The 15222-nt window shown below is 39.7% G+C and overlaps 1 protein-coding gene across 3 annotated transcripts; it reads right to left on the bottom strand.

Annotated features, from left to right (window-relative positions):
• Positions 1-330: 330 nt before the first annotated feature.
• sona (SON DNA and RNA binding protein a) lies at positions 331-14363 on the bottom strand. Of its 3 annotated transcripts, none has more exons than XM_005918323.3 (10): positions 14185-14363; positions 11934-12029; positions 9917-10124; positions 8622-8695; positions 6693-8504; positions 6110-6497; positions 5432-5955; positions 4766-5253; positions 4216-4307; positions 331-2197 (listed from the first exon to the last, which is right to left on the bottom strand). In XM_005918323.3, the coding sequence occupies exons 2-9, from the start codon at positions 11959-11961 to the stop codon at positions 4233-4235; spliced, it is 3597 nt and encodes a 1198-aa protein (XP_005918385.1). In that variant the 5' UTR covers positions 11962-12029; positions 14185-14363; the 3' UTR covers positions 331-2197; positions 4216-4232. The 3 variants fall into 3 exon arrangements, with proteins under 3 accessions (XP_005918385.1, XP_005918386.1, XP_014187896.1); XM_005918324.3 differs by lacking the exon at positions 14185-14363 and adding an exon at positions 13967-14178; XM_014332410.2 differs by lacking the exon at positions 14185-14363 and adding an exon at positions 13657-13960.
• Positions 14364-15222: the final 859 nt, after the last annotated feature.

Below are 15222 nucleotides of genomic sequence, written 5' to 3' on the forward strand. Positions count from 1 at the left end.
TTAAATCCACTTCAAATCACCCATCATGCCAGTGTATCGCCACACACCTTTAAAATCACAACGGAAAATTTCTTCACACAAACACTATAAACTGTGGATAATTTTTTTTTTTTAATTTATTTATTGCGATGCATGTTAGTACAGCACAGCTTGCAGCTGAAAATGCACGCACCCTCTATGGGAAGCTTTACTAGTTAATATTTATACTAATTCTTGTAATATTCAAAATAATGTTTTGTAATGATGATGATGTCACTGGAAATTTCTCCAGAAATTAAGATCCACATAAAAATGACTAAAGTCAACAAAGCACATGAGATCAGAAGTACATATCATTGAGGTTTTTAATAATCATCAACACATTTATGTACAAAGCAAGCGATGTAATATTCAAATGACCAAAAAAGAAAAACCCTAAAATGCATCACCTTGTTTTTTTCTTTCATTAAAATAGCTACCTCAGGGATCAAGTCAACCGAATAAGTCTTGTTAAAACTTTCAGATTCCCTCCAACAGTTAAACAGCCCTGGGCATGGGAGGAAGACAAAGCCAGATGGATTCAGAAATATTCCTCCCTCTAATGAAAACAAATGAATTATGAGTGCAAGATTTTTGTAAAACCAGCAAAAAAAAAAGAAGAAGAAGAAGAAGAAGAAGAAGAAGCTCGTCCCTGTCAGTTTTCCCAAGAGCACCAAGTTTGTCTTTGTTCTTCAGTTAGGGACAAATTAATTCTATGAAACATGTTTTCCCGGCCCACATAACACAGGATAATGTAATAGCATTTACATGGAAAGCAAATATTAAATGTGATGAAATTAAATCAAAAGGGTTTGTTGGGCGTTTCATGTTTGCACGATACACTTTTCTTGATATCAATTCACTCGTATTTGCCACCTGAGTACAAGACGTGTACATTTCAAGCAGCTACAGTTCTTTCTTCAAAATAAGCATATTGAGAGAAATAACCTGATTGTCAAATACACAAAGACAGAGCATCGTCAACTCATTCTACAGTATTAACCATGCGCTAACCCCAGCTCAGTACAATATAACCATACCTTTCTTGGTACTGACATGCCATGTCTGCCTCTTAAAAAAAAAGGCCCATAAACACAAACAACTGACATTTAAATGTGTAAACTAAAAACCTGATAAACCTGTACTATGAATATGCACCCCTCTTTTTTCTCATCAGGAAACCTTCTCAACTGTTTCTGCCTGTGATCTAAATATAGGATATTCACCACTTGTCTTAAGTACCTCTAAGACAGCCCATCAATCTCGACTGCTTGTCATGCCTGACAAATGGCACTTGTTGCCATACTGATGGAAAAATAAACTCCCCTTTCAAAATTTGAAGCAAAACATGTTCCTAAGTTCAAAACATCCCAACAAAGCCCAAATGAAAGACCAGGACAGAATCAAAGATCAGCTTGGTGCTATAAAAACAGGGTGGGGTGGGGTGGGGGAGAACACCCAGGGCAGTACAAACTGAATTAGTCATGTTTAGTGAAATGAAATTCTTTTTTCATTGCCACAATTCAAGCACTCTTTTTTTTTTTTGGCAACCTATATATTCAAATGACTCTTTCCTTCAAAAGAACCTGTGGTTACTCACTCACCCTGGAGATCCAAGCTTATTAAAACACGTGAGGATCTACTATCTCTACCTTAATATGCATTATTTATTTATAAAATCAGGGACTAGAGATAACCGAGGGAAAAATACAGCAGAACAAGGAAACAGTCTCCACTGAACACAATTCTTAAGAAAGCATGAAGGTAAAACAAATGTAGAGAAACTTGGAGGCAGTTTACAAAAACACTTGCGCCACTAGTTTGGTTTGTTTCCTCTTCAGTCTTTACAACAGTGACTGCTTGCATAAGCAGAAACACTGAGGTGTTGGTGGTGTAAGTCACTATGTACAAACACACACGCACACACACAGTACAGTCGTCCAACTGTTGCACGCCCCAGAGTCCCCAGTTATCTCAGTGGCATCACAGGTGGAAGTCTGGTTGTATCTCACTCCTACAAACCAGGGAGCAGAGTGGGCAGTGGCCAGTACTCCTATGTTGTGTATGACAACTACAGTGCTCCTCCACTCAACCAAGTCATCTGTCTAACAGAGAGAAAAGTCCTTTTGGGGGGGGAAAAGACAAAAAATGTTTTCCTTCAGTCCTTCGAGGGAAGAGGCTGTATAGAGACAAAGACAGAGGAAAATATAAATGTATGGTATTTTGTCTAGTTTGAATAATCGACAAAAATCACAAAACTGATTAAATAATCACCATCTATGCACAAAAACAGGGCTGTAATGTGCATTTATTTTTTCTGAATTATTTGGTTTGGTATAACTGTTCTCAGGTCCGTATACCCTGTGAGCTTAAACTATAATAGCTCTACTGATGTTGACGTGCTTGTGTTCTAAATTAGTACTAAAATTAGAGGGGGGCGCTCCACTCAAGGCGTTTTGGCAGTGCACAAGTTGTTGTCCACCAGCTATAGACTAAAAGCTGCATGCCTTTCCAGGCTAATGTATGACCTAGTGCCTAAATATTTGCATGAACAAAAATAACATATTTAGAGGTCTCCGTTGCTATGGGGAACACAAATGGTGTCATTTACAAGAACAAAAGTAAAATTTATATTTTCAACTGTCAGATGAGCAGCTATAATAGTAAATGTGCAATTTTAAAGCTGAAATTGCACGGTTGGCTTTAGTGATTTAGTAATGTAGTTAAAACAAAGAACTTGTGAACTCTTTGGAATTACCAAGCTTTTAAAGTGATTACTTGTAAATGAGGCCTGACTTCATCACAATTATGGACAAACAATCAGCCCACACTAATCACAGCAAACAGTCAGATAAAAACCACACACATTATAATCACTTTTAAAATGTTTATAATTTCAAAGAGTTTACAAGTCATTCCTTAGAAAATAATGAATGCTACACCTTTCTGAATGCACAACACGGACACTTCACATTTGATGGGCTATAACTTTGTGTCATTCAATTATATAAAAATTAAATTTAAAAAGTTTATTTGATGGAGCCTAATGACTAAGCTGCTGAAAGGTGTTGCAGCACATAGCAGAATGAGGAACCTACAGGAGAATAATGTATAATTTATGAAATTAATATAAAGACTAGGGCTGCCACGATTACTATCAAAATTGTCGACGACTAATTTAATAGTCGACGTGTCGTTGGAAGCTTTGTAAGATCCCAAAAGACGCAGGAATAAGTAGTAGGATTTAAGAGTGTAATAACGGACTGAAACAGAAGATGGCAGCACTGCATGTACAAGGATGCCAGCTGCCATTAAACGCTGAAGAAGAAGAAACTGTGTCCCAGAATTCATAGCGCGGCCCATAGCAGCCCTGCTCAGTTTCCAACAATGGCGGCAGCTAGTTAGTTTTAATATTACTCTTATTATTCTTTCTGGGTCACAAAATAAATGTTTAACATATTTTCAGACGAGAATGTAGCTGTGTAAACTTCAAATATCTGCTCAGTTTATCAGACACCACATATTTTCAAAATCGCTCCGTTTTCGGAGACGTCTGTTACCCACTAGCTCGTTAGCTAGCCGGGGTTCAAGGCTCACTAGAGCCGGTAAGAACACTGGACTCCCGGCAAATCGTTTTCAAACCCACCACCGTCTTTCGCTACTCAGGTTAAACATATAAGTCACTTAGATAACTTAAAAATGTTATTGTTTGGCTTTTTTCAGTATTTTATTTGTCCCTGAGTAAATCTGAGGCTGAGATTAAAGTTATAGTTTTTACACAGCTGAATAAACGTCAAGCAGACAACTGATTATCAGAAGTGTGAGACGCTCGAGAAAATACTCCGGTGTCCTGTTATATTTTAGATAGCAAGGAGCAGACGGCTGAGTTTATTAAACTCCACCGAAACAATCTGCAAACTTCATTAAAAATTTAATAAACTATCATCTTGTCTTTATTTTTAGTTAGCACATACCTTAAACACTTAAAGCTGTAAGCTAATGATTGTTATATAAGAGCAGATGCATGCTGGTGCAATAAGCTGTACGTTTTACATTCAATGGATGCATGATCTGATTAGTCGACTAATCGCAAAAATAATCGGTGACTAGTCGACTATCAGAATAATCGTTTGTGGCAGCCCTAATAAAGACGAAGGTACAGACTAATATAGAAATGAAATAAAGACAGACATTTACCTTGAGGGTTGGGGTGTTTAGCTTTCATCATCTGAGACATGTGGTTTAGCAGTGGCCATCTCCTCCTTGCTATTTGCTATCATCTTACACTTCTACAAAAAAAACAAAACAAAACAAAAAACATCAGGTAAAGAATGGTCCATACTTTACATATATGAACCATTACAGAAATGTTATGGGGTTCAAAAGTAGAAAACACAAGCAAAAGAAATTCCATTGTGTTCTTTGCATGGTGACAAACAACTTCACCTCAATATAACTGAACCCTGAAAAATATTATGTCACTATGTCAAATATTTAATATTCTAACTGCTTTCAATTTGCACTTACTGTGATTTGTTTTAGATGGCTATATCCAACACATTCTTTCAATAGACATAAACCTACTCAAATAAAAAGATAAATGTACTAAAGCCTTGAACGATTTAAAAAAAATTAATAAATAAAAACAAAAACAAAAAAAAACACTGCACTACAATATTTTCTGTTCCACATGATTTCAGAAAAACAGCAACGTCAATCAAAATCTGAAGCAAAACCACACGTTTACCTCAGTAAGCTCTTTGATCGTATGTATGTTAGCCTGTTGAGTGACTTTCCTCTTGGCTTCCTCGATGTGGTCCAGGTTAAGAGATGGTGTTGGTGGGACAAGGCACGGGGGAGGCTTGTTAGTTATTGTAGGAAGTGGAGCAAGGGGAGGCATGGCCGCCAGGGCACCCATGTTGGTCAAGGCAGCGGTCATAGTAGCTGCTGTCATACTTGCCACAGCAGCACTCATAGTGATATTTGACATGCTGGGTATTCCCGGAATATTTGGTAACCCCATTGGACCCATGTTGGGCATATTCGGCATGTTTGGCATTCCCATGCCCATTGGAAGGGGCAAAGGTAAAGGTAAGGATATGGGGGAAGGAGATGGAGTAGGCAGAGGGAGCTGAAGGATGGCTTTTGGTCGAAGACTCTCAGGAATTGGAACCCCGGCCTTGGCACACATGGCAGCAGCATTAGCCTTGGCTATCTCGAGCAACTGATCCTTATCTGAGGAAAGGAGGGTAAAAGATTGACAGAATGAGGGGAAACACATTAGGGCAAAGGAAGCTTAGATAAAGCAAATGGAATTAAGAAACAAAACCTCTTGCATATGTGGAGCACAAAAAGAAAAATCACGTAAACACGTTGCATAAATCTTTAGAAATATGACATCAAAATGTCTTACCCAGATCAGTCAGCCGTGGAGGAGTCTTGCTGGTGCTGCGTCGTGTCCGGGAACCTGAGCGACGTTGTTTGCGGAGGATGAGAACTGGAGAGTGGCTAGGTTCCCTCTTCCACCTGTCTCGTCTGTCAAAGGATCGACTGCGAAATACTGGGCGCCTCCCTCGACCCCTCGACCTTGACCTGCGTCTACGATCCGGTGAACGAGATCTGGATCGCCTGCTTCTATCTCCTGATCTGGACCTTTTTCTGCGGCCAGTGGAGCGACTCTTAGAGCGCTTACTCCTTTCTGTGGACTTCCTCCTTCCTCTGGGATTTGGTGAGTGTGAACGAGATCGCCTCCTGCGGGTTGCAGAACGGGACTTGGACCGGCGCGTTTTGGTTCGTGACTTGGACCGTGAGCGCTTGCGTCGCGTGGCAGACCGTGACCTTGATCTCCGACGACGTGCAGGGCTCCGAGATTTGGATCGCCGCTTCTTCCTCTCTGATGGAGAAACAGATTCTCTTTTCTTCACTGGAGACTTGGACCTAAGGGAAGGTAAATGATAAGACTGATAACCGTACACTGTACTCACATTTAATATCTGTACACAGTCCAACAGTTTAACAACTATAGAACAAGCAAGAGGGAGAGATTTCTCCCTTTTACTATTTTGGTATCATGTAATACCACAAAACAAACCTGGACAGTTTTCTTCTGGATGTAGACTTTGATGCTGAACGCCGAGGTGATGAAGTTGAACGAGAAAGTTTTCTGTGCTCCGCAGGTGAGGGAGATGGGGAAAGCTGCTTTTTCTGTACTTCTGGAGATGCTGAACGTGAGGAGCTTCTCTGGCTTTTGGATCCCGTTTTAACTGGAGATTCCACTTCCTCATCTGAGCCTTCCGAACAATCTGACCCATCCGTGCCAGTGCCAGGCTCTTGAGAAACAGACCTGGACCTGGAAACATCTCCCCCTTTTTGAGGAGAATCTGAACTTGTCTGATTAACAAGTTCATCCTGCAACTTTTCTGAAGAATTCCCGATTTCAGAGCTGGAAGATGTTGCTGGGAGTACTGGCTTCCAAGCACCTGCAACGTCAATGACATATCATATGAAGATATGCACATTTGCATAAACTAAACCAATCAATCAATTAAATGATTGATTACTTGAATCTAATGGGCAATACATGAATTGGGACACTTATATGAAGATAAAAACATCTGGAGAAAAACATTGGTTTTCATGGCTTACTTAAATATTTTGAAGGGAAAAGGTCTCACCTTCTGTAGCTGCAAGTCCTCCATTTTCCCCAGCAACCTTAAGCAAGGGGGGCTTCGTCTGTTTAACTGGGGAAGGAGATGTGGATCTGGCTGGAGATGAGCTGTCAGAAAGCCCACCACTTGACTCAGACCTAGACCTGCAGTCGGCAGACTCAGATTTAGACTTTGATCTTCTTCCACTCTTCCTCGGAGTTTTGGACCTCCTTTTGCTAGGCGGTGGTGAATGTGACTTTAACCGGTGTCTTCGAGTCAATGAGCGAGACCTAGACCGTCTACTAGACCGTGGTGGTGAACGGTTTCTCTTAGCAGGGGAACGAGAGCGCCTTCTGACTGGAGATCGGGATTTAGACCGCCGTCTGGAGGGAGGGGTCCTGGATTTTGTTCGTTTGCGGGGACTCCTGGATCTGGAGCGACGACTGCGCTTAAGCACTACAATAGAACGTGACCGAGTTCGTCTGCTCCTGCGGACCGACCGAGATCTTGAACGACGGGATCTGGGGAGTGGTGATCGCTTGCGCCGAGACAAGGATCGACTCCTGGAGCGTCTCCCTCCAGTACGTCTTGCTGGTGATCGTGATCTGGAGCGGCCAAAGGGACGTCTGGATCTAGAGTGGGAGCGGCGTGGTCTAGTGATTGAACGTGACAGCGAACGTCTGCCAACTCCAGCCCCACGGCGAGGTGAGCGGGTCCTGGAGTGCCGCGTGCCTCCACGGGAACGAGACTTTGACCTTCGACTTCTCCTCGGAGACCGAGACAGAGATGGTGACCTCCGCCTGTCACGTTTAGGGGACCGTGATATCTTTCTTTTTGGAGACGGAGAAGGATGACGACGCTTTGGGGAAACAGATAGGGAACTCCTCCGCCGTTTCGGAGACCTGGACTTCCTTGGAGACTTTGACACTTTCTTTTTAGGGGTGACAGAGTGAGAAGTAGATCGGGACCGACGGCTTACTCTTTTCGGAGACTTGCGGGGGGGAGACAGTGACTTCGTCTGGGATTTAGGGGTCTCGGAGCGGGACCGAGAACGGGGGTGCTTTATAGGACTTGCAGATCGTTTTCCCTTTGAGGTTGACCTGGAATGGGTTCTTGACCGTTCTTTCACTAATGATGTTGTCTGAGACTCCTGCCTGCTGGGACTACGTGATGGTGACCGACTTGGGCCTGACTCAGACTTCTTTATTTCTACGGTTCTGGAAGGTGAAGGAGAATTACGCAATTCATCCTCCGTGACTTTCGCCCTTTGAATTGAATTTGTCTGATCTTTCAGTACTGGGTCATCTCTTTGAGCAGCACCTTCCTGTTTTGGGATTATGTCAGGCAATTCCTGGGCATGGCTGAATGTACCATCTCCCTGACTGCACTCTGTTTTAACTGTTGCCATCTGGACTGCCTCTTCCTGGTCTACAGGGGGTGATCTCATAGGCTTCTCCTCCAATTCATTAATGTTACTGTCCTGCGCCTCAGTTGTGGGCACATCGATATCTGATGTCTCTTCTTTTTTGACTCCAAGCAATTCAGATTTCTGCTCAATGATGGGAAGGGGTTTCTCCTCCCCTCGTTTGCCTTTTGGAACCAGTCTGGATACCGGTTCTTTGAGGTCAGATGCCACAGCTGGAGAGTATTTACCACCACCAGATGCTTTGCCTCCTTCACCTTCAGAGTCTGAACCTGAGGCAGAGCTGCTTTCAGAAGGGGAGCGAGATGGGGATTTCCTTTCCTGCTTTTCATCTTTCTTTCTCTTTTTTTTCTTCTTTTTAGCTGCATGCCTTTTTTGTTTTTTGGATTTTGTCTCTCCCTCTGTATCAATACGATCTGAAGAAAATCACAATTTAGAAAAAAAAAAAAAAAAAAAAAAAAAAAAAAGAGTTGACATTACACCATTGCTTTTTAAGCAATTATCAATTATAGCCATGTCTGACTTTCTCCTACCTGTAATTGGATCCTTTTTGCCTTCTTCCTTGATTCCTTGGTCTCCAACTCCTGCAGCTGCTGCCAGTCTGGCACTAAAAATACAACAAAAACTAAGTTAAAGAGATTTTTCTTTGTTAATCTGCTAAAAAAAAATTAACACACTTGAAACAAAAAAAATTCAGCTAATCTATCAAAAAAGGTTCACAGACAGTGAAAATTTATTGAAATAGCACACTGGGTTGATTTAGAATTCATTAAGTCTTTAGTCAAAGGCAAAACCTGCTACTTTTATGCGCAGATGTATAGATCTGTTAACTGGCTTTGAAGTGGAGGTCAGCCTAATTGCAACCATGGGCTCATTTAGACAAAATTGATTTGTCATGAGTGTTTTAAAAGAGATGCAGACAGTCATGCAATTTCAATTGAATGAATGGTACCAACAAAAGAAAGATACAACATGTAGACATAGACCTTTAGGAAATTCAGATAATGTGCACGTGTCTGTTCTGCACCACGGTTTAGAGAGGACACAGATCATTGGTTGTTGAGGTAGCTGATTAAATGTTGTGATTCCTCTCAAACTGCTCATCAAAAGAGAACAGATCCATCAAAAATCTTTATAATTCGTGCAGTCTGTGCCCAACAAAAAAGGCACCTTGTGCCTTTTCTTAGAAAAGCTTCCTATTTAATATAGGCCTTTTTTAAAACAACTTCAACTTTTATCTTATTTTAGTGGTTTACAATTTCAGTTATTTCTACTTACATTAAAAAGAAAAAAGAAAAATGCAACGTCTATGTGTTGTTTTAGTCAGATTACATTTGTCTACAATTATGACTTACATAATGAACAATCACATCTTCATTTATTTATTTATTTATTTATTTATTTATTTATTTCACACTTGGTACAACAGATCAAACAAACCAACCACGCTTTCTATCAATAAAGCACTACAACCATGTGTGAAAAGGAGCAGGAAGATGAAAATATTCTTATTAAAATTTAAGATTGCAAATAATTTCCAATGGTTTGAATACAGGATTTTCCCTGGTCAAATGTAGGCCTTCAAGGCACAAGAGTAAGCATGAATCAGTCCATGTACAGTAACGGCAAAGAGTCAACTACCGCTACAGAAATCTAAGCACTTCTGAATAACAAAACTGATTATTTTGTTTTGGAAAATGAAACTTTTATTAATCAATTGCTTTTGTATGCAAGAAAAAAAAAATCCTAAATATTAAGTAATGTATAATTTTTACTGTGCCAACTTATCAAGTCTCACATTTAGTTTAGAATTTTAAATTTTTCCAACCTGGCTCTGGTGGTCCTGACAGGTCTCGGTGGAGGTGGAGGCTCAACATCAGACTCGGCACCAGATTCTGAACTACTCTCCTTCTCGCCCTTCCTCCGCCTCTTCTTCTTCTTGCTCTTGTGTTTTCTGTGTTTCTTGTTTTTCTTGTGGGAAGGCTCAAGCTCTTCCTTGGCATTCATGTCATCTTTCTCAGGTGCCTCCCCCTCACCTGCACAGGGAATCCAATATTTCAAATTACACAAGTCTTTGACAAACAGAAAATGAAAAATCTACAGCAAGCAGATAGCATTTAGTTCTGTACGGTTCATCTAGTTTATAGTGTAATGTTGTGAGCAAACTGTAAACTATGAGATAGTTTACAGATATTGGTTAGCACCAGCATTAGGGTTGGGTCATATCATACCGTTCACGGTAATACCGGTATAATGTCAGGCAACGATAAGAAAATGAAATATTGCAATAGAATATGGGTAAAACTTACTGACAATGCCCAGAGAACCATGTTGGGTAATTTACCAATTTTCATGTATAGTTGTTTTTTTTTTTGTAAGGCAAGAGCACCCAGTAGGAAGGGTGATGGCCACACACTCTGTGAATTCACTCAACAATTACCTGCGTAATTCGAACACTTTTGTAACAAAACATCACCCAGACTTTGTGCTCCAAACTGGACTTTGTGTCCACGGAGCTGGTATCTTGAATATCCTGTTCAATATCAAATCCAACACTGGGTGAAAACAGTTCAAGAGAAAACCAGAACCATCTAGAGAGAGGGATAACTGTAACCAACTCTGTACATGGTTCTGGGGAATGCCAGATGGTGTTCAAGAGCGCTGGTCAAACATAATGAAGCATGAGATATTCTGAATGTTCAGTCTGTTTTGATAACCTTCTTCAGCCAGTTTCAAGCATCTAGTAGATGGGATGAGCAGCTGATCAATGATACTGACAGAACAGCAGGCAGCAAAACCTGTGCCCAAACAACTACATCATTCCCAACAGGCTTTAAGGTTGTGTTTCCCATACACTTGGAATACAAGGATTGACATCTCATTCACAATTTAGTTTTCACTGGCAATCACAGCCCACCCAAACAACTATCAAATTACAGCGCATACCTAGATAGTAGCTACCTGTTTGAGAGAATACTAGATCTAATTATTGTAATTATTTTACTCAAGATAAAAAAAACGACTTTTTGGCAGCTGCAGTGGCGTTTGGTTCTACATTTTCCTGTTTGTACAATGTAAACACATTTTTACTAATCAGATGCCTGCTTATTGTTTATTAGTGATAGGTAAACAGCTCTGATCAATACTACCACCACCTGGCACTAATAGGACATTACATCTTACACAGCATTGCAAAAGAACAATATTTTCAGACGGAACAGTCATGTAAACCATTACATTTTTTTTTTGTATTTTAATAATTGAATCACTATTCAAATATTCAACAATGATCGTATTTGTGTCCATGCCTAATAACAAGCAGTGTTTCCAGTGAGTCACTCTCGTTCTGAACAGATCATTATTTGTGGGGAAAATAACTAATTAACTGTAAACAGACTAATTAATCATTTAGTTATCTTCATGTCAATGGGCTTGCTATGTGCAAAGGGAAGTAAAGAGCTTTACACAAAGAGAGGAGCATATGGTGAAACAGAAAAACACAAGGTGAAACGAAGACCAGAGGAGAGAAACTAGCACAAATACTGTGGTTTATCCATCCCAAAAATGAATACTAAAAGGCATCCGCAATCATGCAGTGAGACCAGTTCAGCATGGAGCTTTACAGAAATTAAAAGCAACTTGATATTTTTTTGTACATTTATTTTAAATCTCACATAAATTAGAGATAACAATAAATATAAGTTATATTTTATTCATTTCACATAAATTTACTGAGGCACATACTTACACTTTAACACTGAAATCTGTGGGGCAAAAACAAACTTAAACAAAATGAGTCAAATCTGAACAGATTCGGACCTCTTTGGGGCTTGTGCATCGCTTACCTGAGGGGATGTCCACTGCACACTCCATTATGCTGTTATGCTGATCTTGTAAAAGATTATTTCAATGTCACTGTTGTGCTGTTCCCTCTCTCAACTCTAGGGAGAGAAAAAGGTAATTTAACTTGAGCAACAAACGGATGCCATACCAACAGAAGTATAGATTCACCATACTTTAGTATACATTTTGGTAACGCTACTGAAACTGCTAATATTTCCTCAAACTACATATAAGGATGAAAACTTTCTACTGATTTGGAGCAAAACAGTAATCATTGGTTGTTATGAGTCAACCACTGTTGATGACTAAATACCATTTAAGTGGTATTCACGTATCTAATAAAAAAAAAACAGCCCGATCTAATTGGTTTTAAATGTCGTGGGAGAAATATTCTTAATGCCTAACATGAGTCTGAAGAAAAATTTGTTTTACTACACTTGTGTTTTATTTGCCCCTGCAATTATCCAAAGGTACAAAAACTGCCCCAAAGTAATCAGTAGGGCTGTGATTAAAGCTGCTCTGTTTTTCTAAAACAAAAGAAAAAAAAAAAAGACACAGTGTACTCTACCCAGTCCCCATGGCAAGCCAACTTAATGCTCCCTCACAAATAATATAGCCGTGGTGCGATAAATACTGATTTTGATTTTACCAAAACAAATGAATTATTTGAGAATAGCCTTCTACTAGGAAACTAAGGTAGCTCATCTATGAAAAAGGATATAAACCAGTACATCAAAATCAGACAATACTCTGAAAGAAAAACAGAATAGCTTGGCCTATATTTAACCACAAGTTTTACTGTGAAACAACAACAGACCATCAAACGGCCATCTTCCTACATTTCTCTAATTTTTAAAAAGACTGACGATTAACACTTAAGTCCCTTGTCTTGAGCAGCAACTTCCATATTAAAACTGGTATATTTCTGGAAAATTATCAATTAACACTCTTCAAGATTACTCTGGAAATAAACAATGAAGTATCAACCAGAAAAATCAACATAGATAACACAGATTTAGCAGATGAGTATCCTTTAATATTTACATGTCCAAAGAACAAAACATCGCTCTTTTATTCCGCTACTGAAGAAAGTAGTTTTCTAGCACTTCCAGTAATGTCTACTATAAGCCAATATCATAACCCATTTAGCACATAATAACCAGAATCAGGTAGTTTACCCTTGCCGTCTACCACACAAAGGTGAATCTGAAATGTGAAGGCAAACATATTTCAAAAGTATTCAACAGTGTAACTTAGCCACGTAGTTTTAAGCAATAATGCTTCGTTAGCCAAAATCTAAGATCAACGGACATCTTAAGTAACATCTAAAAAACGATTCTATAAATCTTTTACAATCAGGTCCCAATTGCTTATTTGAGGATTTTAATTCGGTTTTTTCTTTCCATTAAACTCTGCACATTACTCACGGACGAAGTGGTTTTGTAACGCTAAAGCTTTAACAAAGCCATCAGTAGTCCTTGCCAGCATGGATACATAACCTGCGAAAAGCACCAATGCTCACAAACATTATTAATAACGCCAATTTCGGGACGTAAAGGCTTCACTTAAGGATAAATTCAGAACTGGTTACTTCAACGAAAACAAAGACGATACTACGCTAAGATGCACACGGTGTTAAATCGCTAACACGTTTAGTGGACATTACGTTTCTCTATTAAAGCTAAGGCTAACGCCAGAGAACACATTATTTTTGGATTCAGTTACCTTGAGCTAGTTTAGCTGGCCTTTCAGCAACAGATATATTATAATACAGTTTTGATTAACTGCGAAATACAACCCTCCTGTACTCGCAGACCAAAAGCTAAATGAATGGCGAAAACAAGGGACACAAAGTTTCAAACTGCGACAGTTCGTTAACACGTTAGATAAGCCGCTGTCGGGCCTGCGCTGCTAAAGCTAACGTTCATTCACAGATGACTGCAGCTGGTTGCTGCTAGTTAACGTTAGCTTACTTTTAAAGAACAATAATTCCGATGTTTGTCAAACTATTATTCCCTTTAACCTAAACGCTTACCAGCTAGGCAACACGAAAGCAGTAAAAGACAACTATACTGCCTGCACACCTCGGCCTCAATGTCGGCTCATTGCCCGCTTGCTCTCCAGCGAGGACATTACCGCTAGCCATAGCATGCTCGTTAGCTTAGTTTGCTAATCACTTGGCTGCTACTTCTTTCAACAAAACAGATTAGTTCGTTCGTTCATCATACAGCCCTTTCAGTGACGCAAACTTACTGTGTTAATGTTGGATGGCTGCGCTTCCCGCGTAGAGGATGCCAAATGAATGCAAATTGCCCGAAGCTAAGAAGTCACTGAATATGCTAACCGTAGTCGTTAGCCAACTAGATGCCCCGCCATGATGGGGAAGGTATCCCAACATGCCATGCTCCGCGGGTTTGAATGGCGGCGTCACTGTCTCCTAGGCAACTCCAAGCGCAGCCAAATGCATTAAAACTTGACATGTTTATATCTCGGTGTTTTCCTCTTTATTAATTACTTTAGCTTGCAATGCAAAAAACCCTCTATAGCCATATCGTGTACATAAGTGGTGGTGTGGAAATTTAGTCCACTGCACACATAGTTTAGGCATGTAGTTTAAGCTACTCTCTTGAACGCTATTTACTCAACAAACTTGGATTTTGGTTTTGATGCACTTCTGCTGATATTTGTTTAGAAATATTTTCGGCCTGAAGTGTTTTTCATAATTTTTCCAGAATTTGGTATGAATAGAAAGCTAGATTTATTTTTAAGATTTTTAATAAATAGTCTTCATAGACTCTTGTATCCATTCAATTTAGGGGCAAAAAAACAGTTAAAACATATATTTAAGCCACCGTTCTCTCTTTGAATCGCCTTTGGATTCCAACAGGGATGCATAGGTGGTTTATCACAGACACGTTTCTTTGAGACATGTATTCACTTTGAAAATCAGAGCCAAACAGAATTAGGGGCAATGCTTTGATATGAGGAATGAATGATAAAGTGGGACACCTAATCCCACTAATGAGGAATGACACGCATTAAAAATGTCCTTAAAATGAATGTTAAAAAACCTTCAAATCAGTTGCGGGTCTGTGTGAACGTGGACTAATTATTCGGAAATATCAAGACAAATTAAGGTCGTGTTGATAAAGCTGTTTTAACTTACTTGCATGTCATGCCAACAGTCTAGTTTAGTGCATAATTATCGCGTAATAACGCTTGTTTTTATCCCGTGACAGAAGGAACTGAAAAGGCTGTGTGTTTATGCTTTTATTCTGAAAGGATTGGCCC

This window comes from Haplochromis burtoni, unplaced genomic scaffold (genome assembly GCF_018398535.1).
Source record: "Haplochromis burtoni strain Fernald_Lab_line unplaced genomic scaffold, NCSU_Asbu1 Contig_29, whole genome shotgun sequence".
NCBI lineage: Eukaryota > Metazoa > Chordata > Actinopteri > Cichliformes > Cichlidae > Haplochromis > Haplochromis burtoni.

Coding starts and splice junctions, on each gene's coding strand:
- sona (XM_005918323.3), bottom strand. CDS start 11,961: ATGGAGTGTGCAGTGGACATCCCCTCAG. Junction 8,696..9,916: donor GTCAGGACCACCAGAGCCAG/GTTGGAAAAATT, acceptor TTGTATTTTTAG/TGCCAGACTGGCAGCAGCTG. Junction 8,505..8,621: donor CAAAAAGGATCCAATTACAG/GTAGGAGAAAGT, acceptor GATTTTCTTCAG/ATCGTATTGATACAGAGGGA.